Source organism: Caretta caretta, chromosome 6, assembly GCF_965140235.1.
Source record: "Caretta caretta isolate rCarCar2 chromosome 6, rCarCar1.hap1, whole genome shotgun sequence".
Taxonomy (NCBI): Eukaryota; Metazoa; Chordata; order Testudines; family Cheloniidae; genus Caretta; species Caretta caretta.
Window position 1 is genome coordinate 41,093,585 of NC_134211.1, and position 16,401 is coordinate 41,109,985.

The 16,401-nt window shown below is 41.4% G+C and overlaps 1 protein-coding gene across 2 annotated transcripts in view; it reads left to right on the top strand.

Moving 5' to 3' along the window:
- Positions 1–11,890, top strand: part of MPPED2 (metallophosphoesterase domain containing 2) — a 131,915-nt gene extending 120,025 nt beyond the window's left edge. For both annotated transcript variants that reach the window (XM_048854840.2, XM_048854841.2), the window contains exons 5-7: positions 2,758–2,873; positions 6,191–6,304; positions 10,553–11,890. In XM_048854840.2, coding sequence (XP_048710797.1) covers positions 2,758–2,873; positions 6,191–6,304; positions 10,553–10,671 — 349 coding nt within the window. In that variant the 3' untranslated portion in view covers positions 10,672–11,890. The remainder of the gene's footprint in view (positions 1–2,757; positions 2,874–6,190; positions 6,305–10,552) is intronic.
- Positions 11,891–16,401: the final 4,511 nt, after the last annotated feature.

The following is a 16,401-nucleotide window of genomic DNA, read 5'->3' on the forward strand; positions in this document are numbered from 1 at the left end:
TGTATAATTCTCCAAAGAGCTCCAGTAAGATAACAGCTATGGTTTTACATTTCAGGTATAACTGTGGCATTACTACAGTACTCTTTGCATGAGAAACATGAGAAATGGGTAAAGAATCATTAATTGATAGTGACAAATTCAACCCCCTCCACTGTGTGTGTGTTTTGTCAGAGTAGAGTTTGACTATGGTTTGTTAAATAGTTGAAAAATTAGCCAAATTATGTTTTAATTTTAAAATGGAACTCTGAGAAATGTAATCATCTGCATATGTTAGAAACTAGAGTATTACAATAAAGGAAAGATAGTTAGCTAATTTAGCTGTTTGTTTCAGACACCTGTGAGCAAGAAACTGAACTTAATTGCAGTGGAAAAGAATAGCAAAAACAAAAGTTCAGACACAGCAGAGTTCAGGGACACAAATTCCAGTCCAGATTCAGCCTTCACTTTCTGAACCCTGCTGAAATTAATGGGAGTTTTGTCATTGACCTCAACGAATGCAGGATTAAGTCCTAAATGGAACTAGAAGTTTTCTTTCCATATGTAAACTCAGAGGCTGCAATCTTGCAAACTTTTACTAAGGCCAGTAATCCTGATGTACATGCATTATTATGTATGGGACTACTTGAAGGATGGTCTGTCTATTGTACACTATAAATTGTTCCTTTCAATGAATCTGGTATCTGCAAAGGTTCCCATAACTCTTATACCAGAGTCATCTTTATAGGACAAAAGAACCTTCCATTTCACATACAGTAGATTGAACAGGTGTTCAGAATACCAATCCCTGGGTAAATACTGATCCTCCTCAGATCAACTTCTGATAAAAACAAAACATTTGAATTATGAAAATGAAAAGTAGATTTATAATCTCAAAGGGAAATTGCCAGTTTAATGTAGTCCCAAATATAGGTGTGTGTATGATATGAAATGCCGGGGGGGGGGGATGGGTGAGGATATGATTTACGCAGTGGAGATATGTAAGTCTTGCTGAATTCACTGTAAACTGAACATTTAAATAAATATTTCCTTGAGGGTTTTTTACATTTTTTAATGAGAACAGATTTCATCTATTTAAATGTTCCTTTCCAGAGTAGTGATTCAGAAAGACACCACCTCTGTGGTAGTACATAACTTGAGAGAAGAGAAGCTAAAAATCTAGAGAAGGCCCATTATCTAGACCTGCTTTGCTTGCTGCTTGGATCCCAGATTTTAGTCTGAGAGCATCTCTAATAGAATGTAAAACTGACTAGTTTAAGTGCCCAAGCCACATGAAATGCAAAACTGCACAAACGGTGAAAAGCAAGTGAGGATTTGAAATTCCTTTGCTTGTAATAACCTAAAAAGTTGTTGGTAATAGAGGTAAGGATATAATTTTTATCTTGACAACATGCATTTCACATCTGATAACAGCTTTTATATTTCAACATCAGAACTACTCAATTTTGCTTTCACATTTTATAGCAAAACTTTCCAGGAAAAAACATTTGTGTTAAATATTATAGTTCCTTTCATCCCCATAAAAAGACGGTCTCTCTCAATCAGATGGCTTCTATAATAGACCCTCGTAACTGTTATGGTGGAGAAAACTCAAGGGCCCATTTGTCCCCAGAATTAAATATGTATTAAGGTATTTTAAAGAGTGTAATTTCTTTTTAAGGTTATCACTTACAGTTATGTTGTATCATTTCACAGTGCTCTAATGTTAGAGATAATAAACATGACGAGTAAGATACAGTGGTGTTAAGGTGTGATTAGTCTATGAGAAATTTACCATGATACAGCCATGATAGATTATACAGGGCCTGTGACTGTTGCCACAAAGAAGGTACAACTTTTCTGTGTTCCCATCTTCTATTAGGGTACCCTGCACTGTAGGTGGTTCTCTTTTCCCTACTCCCTGCAGGAGGGGGCGAGGGCTCCAGCTGGGGGTGCGGGCTCTGGGGTGGGGCCAGAAATGAGGAGGTCAGGGTGCTCTGGGCTGGGATTGAGGGGTTCGGAGGGCAGGAGGGAGATCAGGGTTGGGGCGCAGGAGGGGGTCTGGTGTGCAGGCTCTGGGCAGCACTTACCTCAAGCAGCGAAGATGCGGCCAGGTGGTTCTGCGCGCTGCCCTGTCCACGGGCGTCGCCCCTGCAACTCCCATTGGCCACGGTTCCCGGCCAGTGGAAGCTGAGGTGGCAGCGTGTGGAAGCCCCTGGCTGCCCCTACGTGTAGGAGCTGGAGAGGGGATATGCTGCTGCTTCCGGGAGCCATGCAGAGCGGGGCAAGCCCCGGACCCCACTCCCCGGCTGGAGCTCAAGAGCCAGATTAAAACATCTAGAGGGCCGGATACGGCCCCTGGACAATAGTTTGTCCACCCCGGTCTAGGTGCTTACCTTAAAGTAAGAGAAGAGCCCAAACCCAAATCCTGGAACTGACATCCCCCAAAGATCTAGATCTGAACACATTGACTGTGTCCTTTCTTTATGATGGGTAAACCCAAGCCCCAGAGTCGAATACCCTTGAAACTGTAGGAAAGATGGGATCCTGATCTAGATCCAAATTTACAGCTAGGGCACTTTTTTTTTTTTTTTTAAATTAAAGCCCTTTGTTTTGGGAACAGTCCCTTCCAAAGATGAATGTGCTTTGTTCCATGAGTGATCTTAAAAAGACAGGAGAGATGGTCAAAACAGTACAGAAAAATTTTCAATTTAGAAATTCCAAAGGAAGAAAAAGATTGCTGTATCAGACTGAGACAGTTTGTCTTATTTTCCCCCAAAGGACACCATGGTTTAATGGATGGGGCTTTAACCTACCCAGAGGTCAGTCTTTGCTGGACAAGTGGAACCTTATCCCTGAGGGCATTGATATACTAATGACACATGGACCTCCTCTTGGTAAGTGAAGGAAAAACTGTGTGTGGTTTTGTATATAGAATGCACTTTTAGTGCAAGCAAAACTATTAATGCTTTAAGTGACATAGAACATAATTTTACCCTAACGCAAAACTATGAATTTAAAAAAAAAATTAAAATGAAGTCTAGTACGATCATTAAACTTAGCAATTATGCTGGGCTTCTAGGTATTTTTTAAATTAAATTTTTTGATTTAGTGAAGCTAAGGAAAATCAAAGGCGTATCTAGCTGCACAGCCATTTGAGTTGGATCCTTTAATTTAAGGATAGTATTCTATTTGTCTGACAAACAAAGCTTCCAATCACAAGGGCCTAGGATTCTCCGGGACTGACTAAAAACATTTTGAAAGATTGGTCCTCCCTCACAACTACCACCACCAGCACTGGAACATAATGTTTATTTAAGCTTTTTATTGGGTCAAGATTATATATAGTGGTTATCTATACACTATACTTATATAGTGGCTATTATCTACTCTTCTTTACTCTTAAAAAAGTATTTGCTTTGTTAAACCAATTTACCAAAAGTTCACAATTACGGTTAAATGTTAAAAATTGGATTACGTTGATGAAGGACCAAAATTCTGTCGCCACCTATTCATTCAAACTTCACCCATTTATTTCCGTGAGAGATGAGTACACATATCTGAGTGCAAAATCTGAGTTTTCATGAGTGGCGTCTTGAGCCAGATCCCTTTTCCTTTACTCACATGAGTACCCCATTGATCCACAGAGTTATGCTGTGATAAGAGGCATCTATAGGGTTGTCCCCTGATTGCCTCAGAAAGCAGGTAAAAAGAGTATTCAGCACACGTGATTTTAAATAGAGGGTGGGATTTTCTAAAGTATTCGGTTTTGGCCTAAGTCTGATTCCATTGAAGGGCAAAATTCCCATTGATTTCAGCGGGAGAAGAGTTAGGCCAACACTGAGCCTTTCGGAAAATGCTACCATAACCCTTCTTCATGCTGTGTTGCACCAAGTCACACATTTCTGGTTCCTGCTCTGTAAGACATAGATATAAATCTAGGGTCACATCCTTAGCTAGTGTCAATTGTCACAGCTCCGTTTAAGTCAGTAGAGCTGTGATAACTTACACCAGCTGAGGATCTACCTGTATAAAAATGTTCTGTCAGGGTGAGGAAGATCAGGTGCATGCACGCATTAATTAGTAGATTGTGTGGTTTTGCTAAGTTTTACCCAGATCCTCAGCTTTTGTAAATTAAAGAACTTCCACTGACTTCAGCAGAGCTATGCAAGTTTGCACCAGCTCAGCATCTGAGCCAGCCATTACAAAATGCTATTTTAAACTGTGTGTATGATATGCTTTGAAAATGGTATTTAAATGCCAGAGACCAGCTGAATGGTCCAGCAGGGTTTCTTGGTGGATGGAGTGTGAGGAACTTAATGCCTGGTAGGGCATCACAGCTAAGGGCTTGTCCACACTATAGCAGCACAGCTGTAGCAGTTGCGTATAACCCCTTGCTTGCTACAGTGATGTAAGGAGGTTTTCCAACACTGTAGTTAATCCACGCCTCCCTTTCCCCTTCCCCCACCCAAGAATTCTTCCATCTAGAGTGGGACTTGGGTGTCTTAACTACATTTCTCAGGGGATGAATTTTTTACACCTGTGAATGACACAGGTAGACTGACCTAAGTCTTAGATTTAGACCAAGCCTGAGTTAGGAGTCAGCAATCCTAGCAGAGCTGGACGTAGTGAGACTTAAGAAGAACAGAAGAAAATTTTACACTAATAATATACTCAGTGCTTATCTTTAGCCTGGTTATTAGGGGCATTCAGCATATAATGCTACCAAGGGAATATTGTAAAAATGTGCAGGTCACCTTTAAATCCTCCAGAGCCAATGTGTGTCTTCAACAGAGCTGTGATATAGCACTCCTTCTCAGTGTAATGCCCTGTACTTTGAAAGCCACCCTTCTGTTGTAGTGATTAATTTCTTATATTTTATCTATTTACTTCTTCCCAAGAAACAAAAAATAGCACAAGCATGTTTATAATTTTTCCTGGTTGCTAGATTTCAATGGGCTGCCAATCTGCATATTGCAAGTTGGTTTCCCATAGTGTACTTTAGTCTAAGCAGCATCACTATATTTCTTAGCTGAATTTTTTGAAACATCCCTTCTAAAATTTTACTCCACTCCTTTAAAAAAAAAATCAAAGCAAAAGTATAGCCTCCATTTTGTAGATACAGTTTACACCAATTTTAATTGGTAGCATAGATCAAGGCATTAGAAGTGCAAATAATGATATTGGGCCTCAACATGCCTGAAAATATACCCCAAATATTGCCTTTTATAGTGGCTACATATTAATTTAGGTAAAATTATGTCATTACCGACCTTAGCTGTTTGACTGGTTTTGAAGAGTACATATAGTCCAGTTTATGTCCCACCATTTTTAATCAGCTTGGGCCAAATTTATCTCTGGTATAACTACTTTGAAGTCAATAGAGTAACACCAAGAGTGAGTTTGCTCCTTCTTTCAGCTATGGTTTATCTTTTGCCTCTCACAATCCTTCACACCCTTTTGAATGTTAGTCTAGGCTGTAATAGTCCAGACAGCCCACATTTATACTAATCGATGTCAAATTTTATGGATTTTCCATATTAGTTATAGAACTAAGTGGTTTTCACTTTAAAAGTAGTCAATTAGCACTAGGTTGCTTGTAGCTGTTTCCCTGTCGCTCTGTGCTGCCTATTTTCAGTGACCTAGGGCTCCAAAGTAACCCAGCACTCTCAGACCCTGGGCCTCTGGAAGTTGCTGAAGATGATGTATTTTAAATTTCTGGGGTGGGAGAGGTGCCAGGTGTGAGAACTGATCCTTCCCGTGGCCTGACTCTGGAATAACTGTGACCAGCACGTTTTACCTGACTAGCTTGGGAAGTAGACAGCTACAACAGCAGCAGAAGGGAGGAAATAAGACAGGGGTGTGCAGTGGGGAAGGGAGGGGATCAAGAAGGGGAAAAAATTGCAGCACTGCCAGGAATAAGAGTCACAAAGCTTCCACTCATGAAGAAGAGTCTAAAACTCTAGTTTAATTAATCAAATCACATACAGAAAATGTTAATTAGGCAGGAGTGGGGGGAAGGAAAAAGGAAAAAACCTCAGGAACCTAAGGAAGACAGTGAGAAGTTTCTTAAAAGCCATTGTATGCTTTAATGGAGAGGCTAGGATTACAGATAATGTAATAAACCTTTAGTGAATTATGGCTTCCTGAAAGTCTAAACGAAACCTTACCTGAATAGAGAAAATTAAGAGTATTGATTGCATTTTGCCCTCAGGTTTTCGAGACTGGGTTCCAAAGGAGCTGCAGAGAGTTGGCTGTGTGGAACTGTTGAACACTGTGCAAAGGCGAGTAAGGCCCAAACTCCATGTCTTTGGTGGAATTCATGAAGGTAAGAAATAGTAGGGCTCCCTAGGTCTGTATGAGAATCCTTGTGGGGGAAACAAATAGATCTCTGTGGTACTTTATACCAGATGTGGAGCGTTCCATTTATTATGACTAAGGGCTTGTCTACTCGCCGGATCAGCAGGCAGCAATCGATCCAGGAGGGGTAGATTTATCGCATCTAGTATAGCCACGATAAATCGACCGCTGAGCACTCTCCCGTCAACTCCAGTACTCCACCAGAACGAGAAGCGCAAGCAGAGTCGACGGGAGAGTGTCTGCTGTCGACGACCGCAGCGAAGACACGAGGGTAAGTAGATCTAAGTGTGTCGACTTCAGCTACACTATTCAGATAGCTGAAGTTGCATATCTTAGATCGACCCCGCGTGGTACTGTAGACAAGCGCACAGTAGAATAAAATGGGAAAACAGTCAGATCTGCTGGGTGCTCAGCACTTTGGAAACCTACTTCTTAGTGTCCAAAAAAGTCTTAGTAGTCCAACTTGAGGAACTCATATTTTAAAATATTGACTACGTACATGATCTCCATACCTGCAACTTGCAATAATTGTGCTGTGCCAGTTTATTTGCTTTCAAAGCTTGCGGGGGAGGGGGAGAAGAGTTCTCTCATATGCAGAAGAATAAAAGCAAATTGAAATTTGTCTTACCAAACCACCAGAAAGTCCCAGTTACTCCAAGTACAGGAGCCAGCAAAGGAGGTAGAAAAGACAGGGTGGTATTCGGAGAAAGCTTGCTCCATTAAGTTACCTCACTCAGTATATGGGGGAGAGTGCAGTAGAAGGGAGGGCAGCTTGTCAGGAGGGGAGAGAGGGTAATCACCACAATTCCTTTGAAATCTACTTCTGAAGTCATTCTGCAATACATTTCATGAGGTGTAATCTTTCAAGGTATGTGAACCTCAGAAAAGCTTTTTCAGAAGATACATTGCCCCATTTTTAATCTCACACCAGGCAGGCGGAGTGTGAAGCTTCAGAACAATAAGCTCATTTTGTGGGGATGGGAGGGAATGAGAGATTAAATAAATACATTTGGAGGTTTTTAAATATTTAATACACTTTGTGGCTTTCATGTTCCAATGAGACAAATACTAGGAGTCCAGCCTGGGAGAGATAGTGAGACTTTGTGACCCTAGGACTAAAAATTACACACTAAGTGCTTTATATTCCCCCCGCCCCCCCTCCCGGAGATTTTGCCATTGACTCTAATTAAGCTCTCCGTAGGCTCACAGAGTTGGAGAACTTTATAAAAGAACAGACAGCTTACTCGCCTGCTGTTGTTGATTTTCCGAAGCCCTCATGACTTTACACAATGAATTTTTATGCTTGGGTTATAAAGTCCTGTAAATAAGGAGTTTATAACAGAAACGTTGACATGACCTTAACTATAGTGGTATGAATAGCAGTACTCTAATGCAAACCAGGAAAGAATTGGACGTTTTCTATAAATATTAATGCTCAGATATTAATGATAAGTGAATACAAGAAGACTTCCAACTAGCACATGCAAATTGCCTACAGCCTTTTGTAGGTGCATGGTAAGCTGAAAGTAATCAAACTTCCTGCAGTAATAGTGTTAAGCTGAGGGAAAGCAAAGGCCTCTTAGCGTGCAAGATCATCATGAAAACACACTGTGGAGTCATGTGCACCTTACATTTAAACCTTGTAAGTAAGATGGCACACTCTACAAGCATAAAAGGAGTCTTATTTGAGCATTCAAGGGCACTAAACAAAGATCCAAATCGTGCTCAGTTGACTAAGGCTGAAGGTAAAGGAACTGCCTACTACAGTAAAGTGAGTAAAATTTCGCCTGAATTTTTCTGAGAGTTTAAGAATTAAGGCACAATTAATTCAGGACCAAATTCTGCTCTCAGACCACATGCACCCATATTTTATTGAAGTCCGTAGGAGTTGCAGACAAGTATTTGGGGCAGAATTTTGCAGTGAGTCAATTAATTTTTTTTAAACCAGTATTTTTCCAGTGCAAAGTGACCAAACTCAAACTTGCCAGCTTAAATAAACAAAACAATACAGGCAGACCACACAGCAATTGTGAAATGATTAGTCTCTGATGGACATTTTGGTAGCACACACTTTGTGTTAACTTTCATGCAGCAGTGATGTGTACTATATCACATTGCAAAAGGAAAAATATTTTCCCTGAGGTTTGGCCTGCTAGTACTAACAGTGGGAAGTTCCTCTCCTCTGAAGGACCAGTCACAAGCAAGAAATTTGGTGCCAAGCCCTTCCTATTCTGTCTTGTCTCCTGTGTCTTTTCCTGCCTCTCCATGGGGAAAGCAGGAAGTGTCATCCTGGGGCACCATCTTTCAGGGCCAGACACAGTATCGTGGGAGACAGAAAAGGTGAAGCTTGCTTTTGCCCTCGGCACAGAAGAAGTGCTGACAGTGCCATCTGTCCATCCCATCCAGTCCTTCAATGGGCCAGTGTGCCTGAAAAGTCAGCTGCCCCCCCAGGCCTGCCAGTGGGAGTCAGATCTGAATAGGTATCCGAGGAGAGCAGAGAGGAAGAGGTTAAAGCAAAGGAGTCCATTCAGACTCCTCCCGCCCCCACCCCCACTTTTTTTGAGGGAGAAGCAGAGACTCTTTTGGGGGCCAACATCTATTTCAACAGAACTTGAATCTCCAGAGACTGTTACTAGTTTTCATTCCCCCTCCCCAGCACCCTATAAACACCTTTGAGAGAGAAGGAGGAATGTGACTCAGAGCCTGCCTGTCCACCATTACAGGAGTGCAAGGCACTCTCGCCACTTCACCTCATGCCCCTACAGGAGGGCCAGGAACAAGTAGCATAGAGCTAGCTACATAGGCTTTACCTCACCTCCTGTGCAAGGAGAACCCCAAGCAAGGTGTCCAGATCCTTTGAATGGAGTTGAGGATGGAGCAAGGCCGAGAATCTAGCCTTACATTCCTAAAGGCCGTGTCCACTAAAGAAGTAAGGGAGAAGTCCATGATCTCTCTTGGACAGGTTGGGACAGCTTGTGGTCTCCAGGCCAGGTGATCATCCCTTCTTTATTTTTCATTAAGAAAACAGCGTGCTTCACATTTGTTCCAGATCCCTTACCCGTCTTCTCTGTTCATCTTTTTATCCCACTTCTGCCTTAACCTTAAGGATGGTGGGGAATCCTGTGACCTTTCCTTGGACATCCATAAGCCTGTGATGTCTTATTGGTTCTATATGTAGGAGATCAGAAAGCCCCTTTCTCTCTTCATTGAGGATCCCCTGCAAGGAGCTCAAAGGCTCTTGGACTGCCCTCCCCCCTTATATGCATTCCTACATCTGGCTCACCTATAACTCAGTGAGCCTCCCCTGCTTGAACTAGCTCAAAGCCCATTCTTTCATTACGATAAGCCCCTCTTGGGTCAAGAGAGGGAAGAGGCCAGCCTCTGTGGAGACACCACATAGCAGCCACTAGAGCTACACCCACCCTTACACTTTGTACTACCATTCAATCTCTCTCTGTCAGCAGTTGTGATGGTCAGACAGTAGAATTCTTCAAACAATTGTTCAGCCACAGCCTTAAGGTTTGTGGGAGCTAGTGTCGCATTCTTCCCCTCCCTCTTTGCCCAGTCCTCAAGCCACTTCAGCTCATCTAGCTAGCCCTTCATTTTCTGTGCCTTGGGCTGGAATTGCTGGTCAGATCCATTGCCCAGGCTGGGAAGCCAAGCTACAGAAAACGCCTATTCTTTCCTGCTAATTGATTTCTGAGGTTTAGCAAGCCAGTGTGAACACCTGCCCCCACAACCCTTGAGCTGACAAACTGGACAATATGGTCAATGCAGGATAGGCCAACCAAGTTTGTTTGAACTCATTGAGACGATGTCTACAGACCAAGTGCCTAAAAGGAGAGGAGTTTTCAGCTCTTGCTCCTGATTGGTCCTTCACAACCTGACACTAGAAGCATGCCAAACCACAGAAAACCAATTAGCTCAAAGAAAAGGAGGGTTTTTTGCCTTTTTCAGTTGCAGTACAATAAAAGGCCTTTCTGGTCAGAAAACTGCAATGTAAAAACACCCTGTTCTTGTTCCAGATACAGTGCATTGCATTTATTTATTTTTTTAATTGTAACTTTGTGGTAGCTTTCAAAAGCTCATAACATTTTGACAGGATTCACTGACTTTTATTCCAAAGCCCTGCTTTCATAACAGGTTTTTGCACTGCATAAGGTCAGCACCGTTTGTTTGTTTATATTATACTGTGTGTGACACGTTCTCCCTACAGGTTATGGCATTATGACAGATGGTTACACAACGTACATCAACGCCTCAACATGTACAGTCAGCTTTCAACCAACCAATCCTCCAATTATATTTGACCTTCCAACCCCTCAAGGATCATGAAGCACTACTGCACAGTTAAATGGGGAAGGTCTATAAACTGCCATTTTCTAATTACGAAACTTACATTCTCTTACATGTTTATCTCCAAAATGATGTGGGATTTTTTGTAAATGGCTGGTACAAAAAGAGAAAAAGAGGTTGTGCTTTTTGGAAATGGAGCGTCCATTTTAAATTGATACAGCATTGTGAATTTGTAAAATGACCTTTTTTTGTTTTCTCAAACTTGCCATTGTAAAATTGTTATAGTGTTCTCAAAAGGACAGCCAAGCTTTCTTTTAACAAGTGAGAGACCTTATTTTAATATTATATTATAAGCTAAAAAGGCAGCATTTAAAAAACACCAAATTTGCACAACTGTTATTTGAAAGTTTTTAAATATAATTTTTTCCTAGTTAAGATGTCACCTTTCCCATCTCCCCCTGCAGTTATAGTAAACTTTTTTTTAGTAACGTAAACATGATTTAGGGGTCTGTTTGCCCCTTGATGAGTGTGCATGTACTGTAGTTCCCTCCTATTACCAGTAATGTGCAGCAAGGGGAGAACAGACTTCACAGTTGTTTGTCTCTGCCTACTTTAAATATAGATAGCTGCATCCTATATGTGATTATCTACCTTTTTATTATTTGGGGTTTTTTTTAAATTATTTTAGCTTTAAAAATATGGGGATGAAAGCTGCAAAGAGCAGGTGTTTCATGCAGTAAAAACATGTAAATGCGGGCTCCTTTTAAATATGAATTTATATATATATGTATTTTTTGTGCATTATAACTAGGAATTTAATATTGCAAGTATAGCATCTGAAAAATTATGCTGTACAGCACATCTAAATTATGAAGGATGTGACATTTTCCAAGTGCTCAAGGCCTTCAAGAGCTTGAGTTAAATCTTTGTGCAGTTTCAGGCATGTATAGAATCAAATGGATACAATCAAGCCTAACTAAAATAAGGCTTAGTTGTCCTTTATATTTAAATATTCTTGAATTGTCTTTTTATTTCTTTTTTCCTTATTTTGCACTGTGTGTAAATGCAATCTTGCTAGCACAAACTATTGATGCAGATAGTTATTTCTGTTCTACCACTGTAAATGCTATTGAGCTTTGTTCTGTTTTATGTTACCTTGTTAATGGAATTTAGAAAAGCAGTTGTTTCTTTAAATTTATTGTGATATTATATATCTAGCGGCCTTTATATGCAAATAAAATTGCAAGATTTTTAAATACTTGGTGTTAAAGAGTCTTTGAATTAATAGTTCCATGGGCCTTGATTAGAAGAAGTAAAAAATTCTCATTTTCCATAAATTTTTATTGCTCACCGTTCATGGGATGGCAATTGGGTCGATAAAGCACTCAGTGGACTTTTCCTTCCGTTCCTCTGCCATCCATCTTTCCACAGCTTTTACATGGAGATTTTGTATTCAGGTGTAATTCAGTGTGAACTGAGTTTATGTGCAGTTTAAGGCTCATAGGACAGTATTTCAGAGTATATGGAAAAATTGATTATGTAATAACCTTTGTACCTCCTCAGTTATTCATAAGTACTTTAACTGCTCTGGGTGTTTTATGTTGTTCAACCACCATAAGTTAAAAAATTAATAGTCCTAGATGAAATATAGTGCATATTTATTTTGTTTTGACCTATTCTGCAAGTCTAGGGTCACAGAATTTTCAGCAGAACGCACCCCTTTCAGGAGAATTGTACAAGAGTGTGAGCGTCTTAAGGCAGTGACTGTAATTTACTGTATGTCTGTACAAGGCCCTAGCACTATGGGGCCCAATCCTGCTTGGTCTCTAGAGCTACCACAATGTAAATGTAAAACAAAAGTATTTTGTAAATTACTTTTAGCTCTTATGAAGATAAATGTCCAAATGGCAATGGGTATAGAACTGTCTTCATGAACCTGCTACAACCTAAAACAATAGCTCAAGAGAGCCATGAACTGCACCCGGTCACCTCAGCAGATTAACCTTTAAACCTCCCGATGATTCTGGAAACATCATCAGCTGTTTCACTACTGAGCATTTTTAGTAGAAACATTGAGATAACTCGTAACAAACGGCTTTTGTTCCTTTTTAAAAATCTTCCCCAAGTCCCACTGATTTTCAGTGTGCTTATTCAAGCCTCAAAGAGTACCACAGAACTTCCCTGAGCCCAAATCGTCCCATACCCAGCTTCCAACCTCTTCCTCCCGGCTTTTCCTTTCCGTTGTATAAATCTGACATGCCTAATGCTGAAAAAAGCAGGAGGCGTCTTTAAAATGATTTATTTCAATATAAACCGGGATGCTGTGGTGATAGTATTCTGCTTGCAGAGTTAATTCTGTCCATTTCTGAAGTTAGCTAAAGCAGACATCAGGTCTCCAGTCTGCTACAGCAGAGTGTTACAGAAACTAAGAGGCCTTGACTTTACATAGGTGTATATTGTATGTTAAAGTTAAGGGGAATGAGGCATCCAAACCCCTTAGACAGATTTGAAAATCTCAGCCTCAATATTTTTGCAGCCATAGGCTTATGTGGCTTTGATAGGAAGTTTCTACTTCAGATTCCCACAGATTAAGCCCGTCTCTTGTTTTGTATCTGATGGTTTGTTTGTTTTCTTTATGGAAGAGACATTCAACAAAGTGAGCACAGTTTGATTGCCTTTAGAGAAAAGGCTGCCTGCCAGCTTTGCTTACACCAGGGCTGAGTTTGGTCCCTTAAATAGACATGTGTCCACTCATATCAAACCCTCTATTCTGTCTTATATTCATAATCCTTCCTATAGGGGTTTTCCTTTTAGGAAAGTCTAGTGCAGAGATTCAGATCGTTTTAGGCAACGGCACCCGTTTATTAGACCAACAGCAGCTCAGCTGGACCAGTCAGTGACCCTTGTCTCTCTCCTCCTTCTGCAGCCAGCCCCTCCCACCCTTCATACTTTAGGATCCAATTCTCCAATGAAACCAAAGAGTAAGGTGGTATTCAACAAGTGACAGAAATGGGCCCCAAGAGTTCAAGCATGTTTGTAAGACAGCTGCGCATTGGAGATAGTGCTGACCACCACCTCCCCAAGGGAAGCACCTGGAAGCACTCTTCCGTGCATAAGCAGAATCTTTCTTGGCACTCCCAGGCACAAACAGGCCGTGAACCTCCAGCTACACCCCTTCATGGGTCTGTCTGTTGCTAATTTGTGCATGGGTCCACTGCCTTTAATCCTTTGGGGTGCTGTGCCTTTAAGGGAGCAGGCAAAGAAGAGGGCCTGCAATAGTGGCTGGACCTTAAGTGAGCTCTGCAAAATAGAGACATTTCCTTGTGCCCTCTCGCCCATTGCCTCAAGTTTGGGCACAGTCTGCAACTCCAATTCATTTGTGTCCCTCCGGTAAAGAGTTCACTGCTCCAAATCCCAGAGCAGACCAGGTTGAGGTTTAGGGAAGCTTGAGCCTACAGTGGGTTAAAGCACAGATCCAGCTGATTAGGAGCCTTTACTGATGCTCCAAGGCAAAGCACAAAGCTGAGCCTTGACTAGGGTAGGTGAGACCAAGTACCAGTGTCAAAATCTCAAAGTACTAGAACCAGCACCAGGAGATTAAGGCACGTCATAACTGGTCAGAAGACTAGTACAGTTCCTACAAGCATACCATTCTTTCTACATTGAAAAGCATGAGGGCTTGATCGTGTAGGGCAGTGAGGATTCTCTCAACTCCTATGTAAGCTAATGGGTCTTTGGGACCCTTCACCACCTATTGATGTAAACTGGCTGTATATTACCCTAGTGAAATTTATTTTCCCCAAAATGATCAGGTAGTTTGTATGGTTCTCTTTCCTTGCCAGGCACCACCTTCAGTTTCAGCAATCATCTGCTTTATTGAGCTTGTCTCCTCTCCTCTAGAAACTTTCCTAGTTCTTTTCCTCCTTTTCCAGGAGATTCCAGAAGTCAGTCTAGTTATTTTCTCTTCCCTGTGAAAGCCAACCACCTGGCTAATGGAAACTGCATGAGGACAAGGAGCATTAGCAGATACAGAGTTTAGCACCTTTTATTTCTGTGCTTTGCAGAGACTGTTTTCTGTCACAGGTAGGTAATTTTCCTTTGCTAGATGTTAGGCATATTTGACAAGCAGTGTATATCTGGGATAACATATCTGTTGAAGAACTATGCTTTCATGGGGGTACACATCTGTGACAAGTGTACTCCTTTTCAAGAGTGCCTCACTCTTACAGGGTTCCATATTAACATATAGAATAAGCCTCTGGTAAAAATTCTTCCTCTGGATCCTGCTCCAAAGTCCACTGACCTCAGCTGGAGTCTTTCCATTGACTTCAAAGGGCTCCGGATCAGGTACCAGGCATCTAACTGGAACAAGTTTCTGTCTATTACTCACCTTTCAAGCTGAAAGAGAAGTCCCTGGTTAACATGCAAGAACCTTTTGGCAGGAAGAGGGACCTACCTATTGTAAGTGCTGAATCTTTCCAAGTGATTGATTAACAGCACTGAAGTCGATTAACCTTTCCTCTTTTGAGAGCAGCTTTCATCTAGGCATCTTGATAAGGCTGAAAGCAGTCAAGGCCTTTATCAAGGAAGGGCTGCAGAACAGGATGTTCCCCAGAGGTGACTGGTTCCCAATTCTCCGTGAATAGTGAATTCAGCAGACGTTGAGGTCAAACATTTATTAGGTTAAGAGATTGTCAAATCAATCTGGTCTACTCCAGGCAAATTCTACTAGGAGAATGGATTTTGCCAGGACTGTGTCTAAGAAGGAGATTGATGGACTAACTCCTGTTCTAGCTGCTTGTTTTTCATTTTCTGTGACTCAGACTTTTTTTGCCCTATTGACATAGATATTTTCCCCATAGCAGGAGTTTTAATAAGCAGAGCGCCAGTATTCAAAGAGAATGTAACTTAATGTCACAGGGAGACCGCCACCAAGCCTTGCAGCCCTTCCAGATTGATAGTAAATTGACCTGAGAACTTTTCCTGGGACCAGCTTCTGACCATACTTGGCTGATTAGGGTTTTAACATTTCTGCCTTCTCTTCATGATTCTGTCATTCTAGTTGAACAACTGTGCATCTTCCACCAATGGCACAGCCTGCTACTTAGGAGGTCTGGCTTACTTTTTACCAAGGTTTGTACCATTTTATGAATGGTCTCTCCCTCCCCATCCCAATATGCTAGGGCCCACTCTCTCCTCTGCTGCGCATTATTGGCTTTTTGCACTGAAAAGAGGCATGCATTCCCAATTCTCTGTGTAACAGAGTGCAGCAATTTGATTGTCTTTTTACTTGGAGGTGCAGATCTCAGCATTCACACAGCTCCTTCATCTTCAATAAACCCCTCTTTTGTGCACAATCTCTGCTGCTTATTTACGTTCACCTGCTGCTCAATTAAAATCCTATTAAGCATCCCATTTTGATTCAATCTCAGACAACCGCTGCAGCCATTAGCCCCTATCTTACACCCTGTATGTGTAGGTTTAGTTTTTTGCTTAGGTTGATGAGAAAACAGCTGAAAATGTTAGCGCACACTTGGAGTCCTCGATGCACATTGTCTACTTGCTTTCTTGCACATTCCTGAAGAGTCCTTTTAATTGTGTTTCTGTAGATCATATTAGTCCTTTCGGTGGCTGTTTTCTCTGCAGGAGAAGTCAGAAAGCGTTCCATTGCACTGAATCTGAGGCTTGTTTTGTTTTTTTTTCCCCGCAAGCTAGGTCTCACTTTAAGCTTGCATCCCTCTAGTCAGCCAACCAGTTTTGTCCCAATGG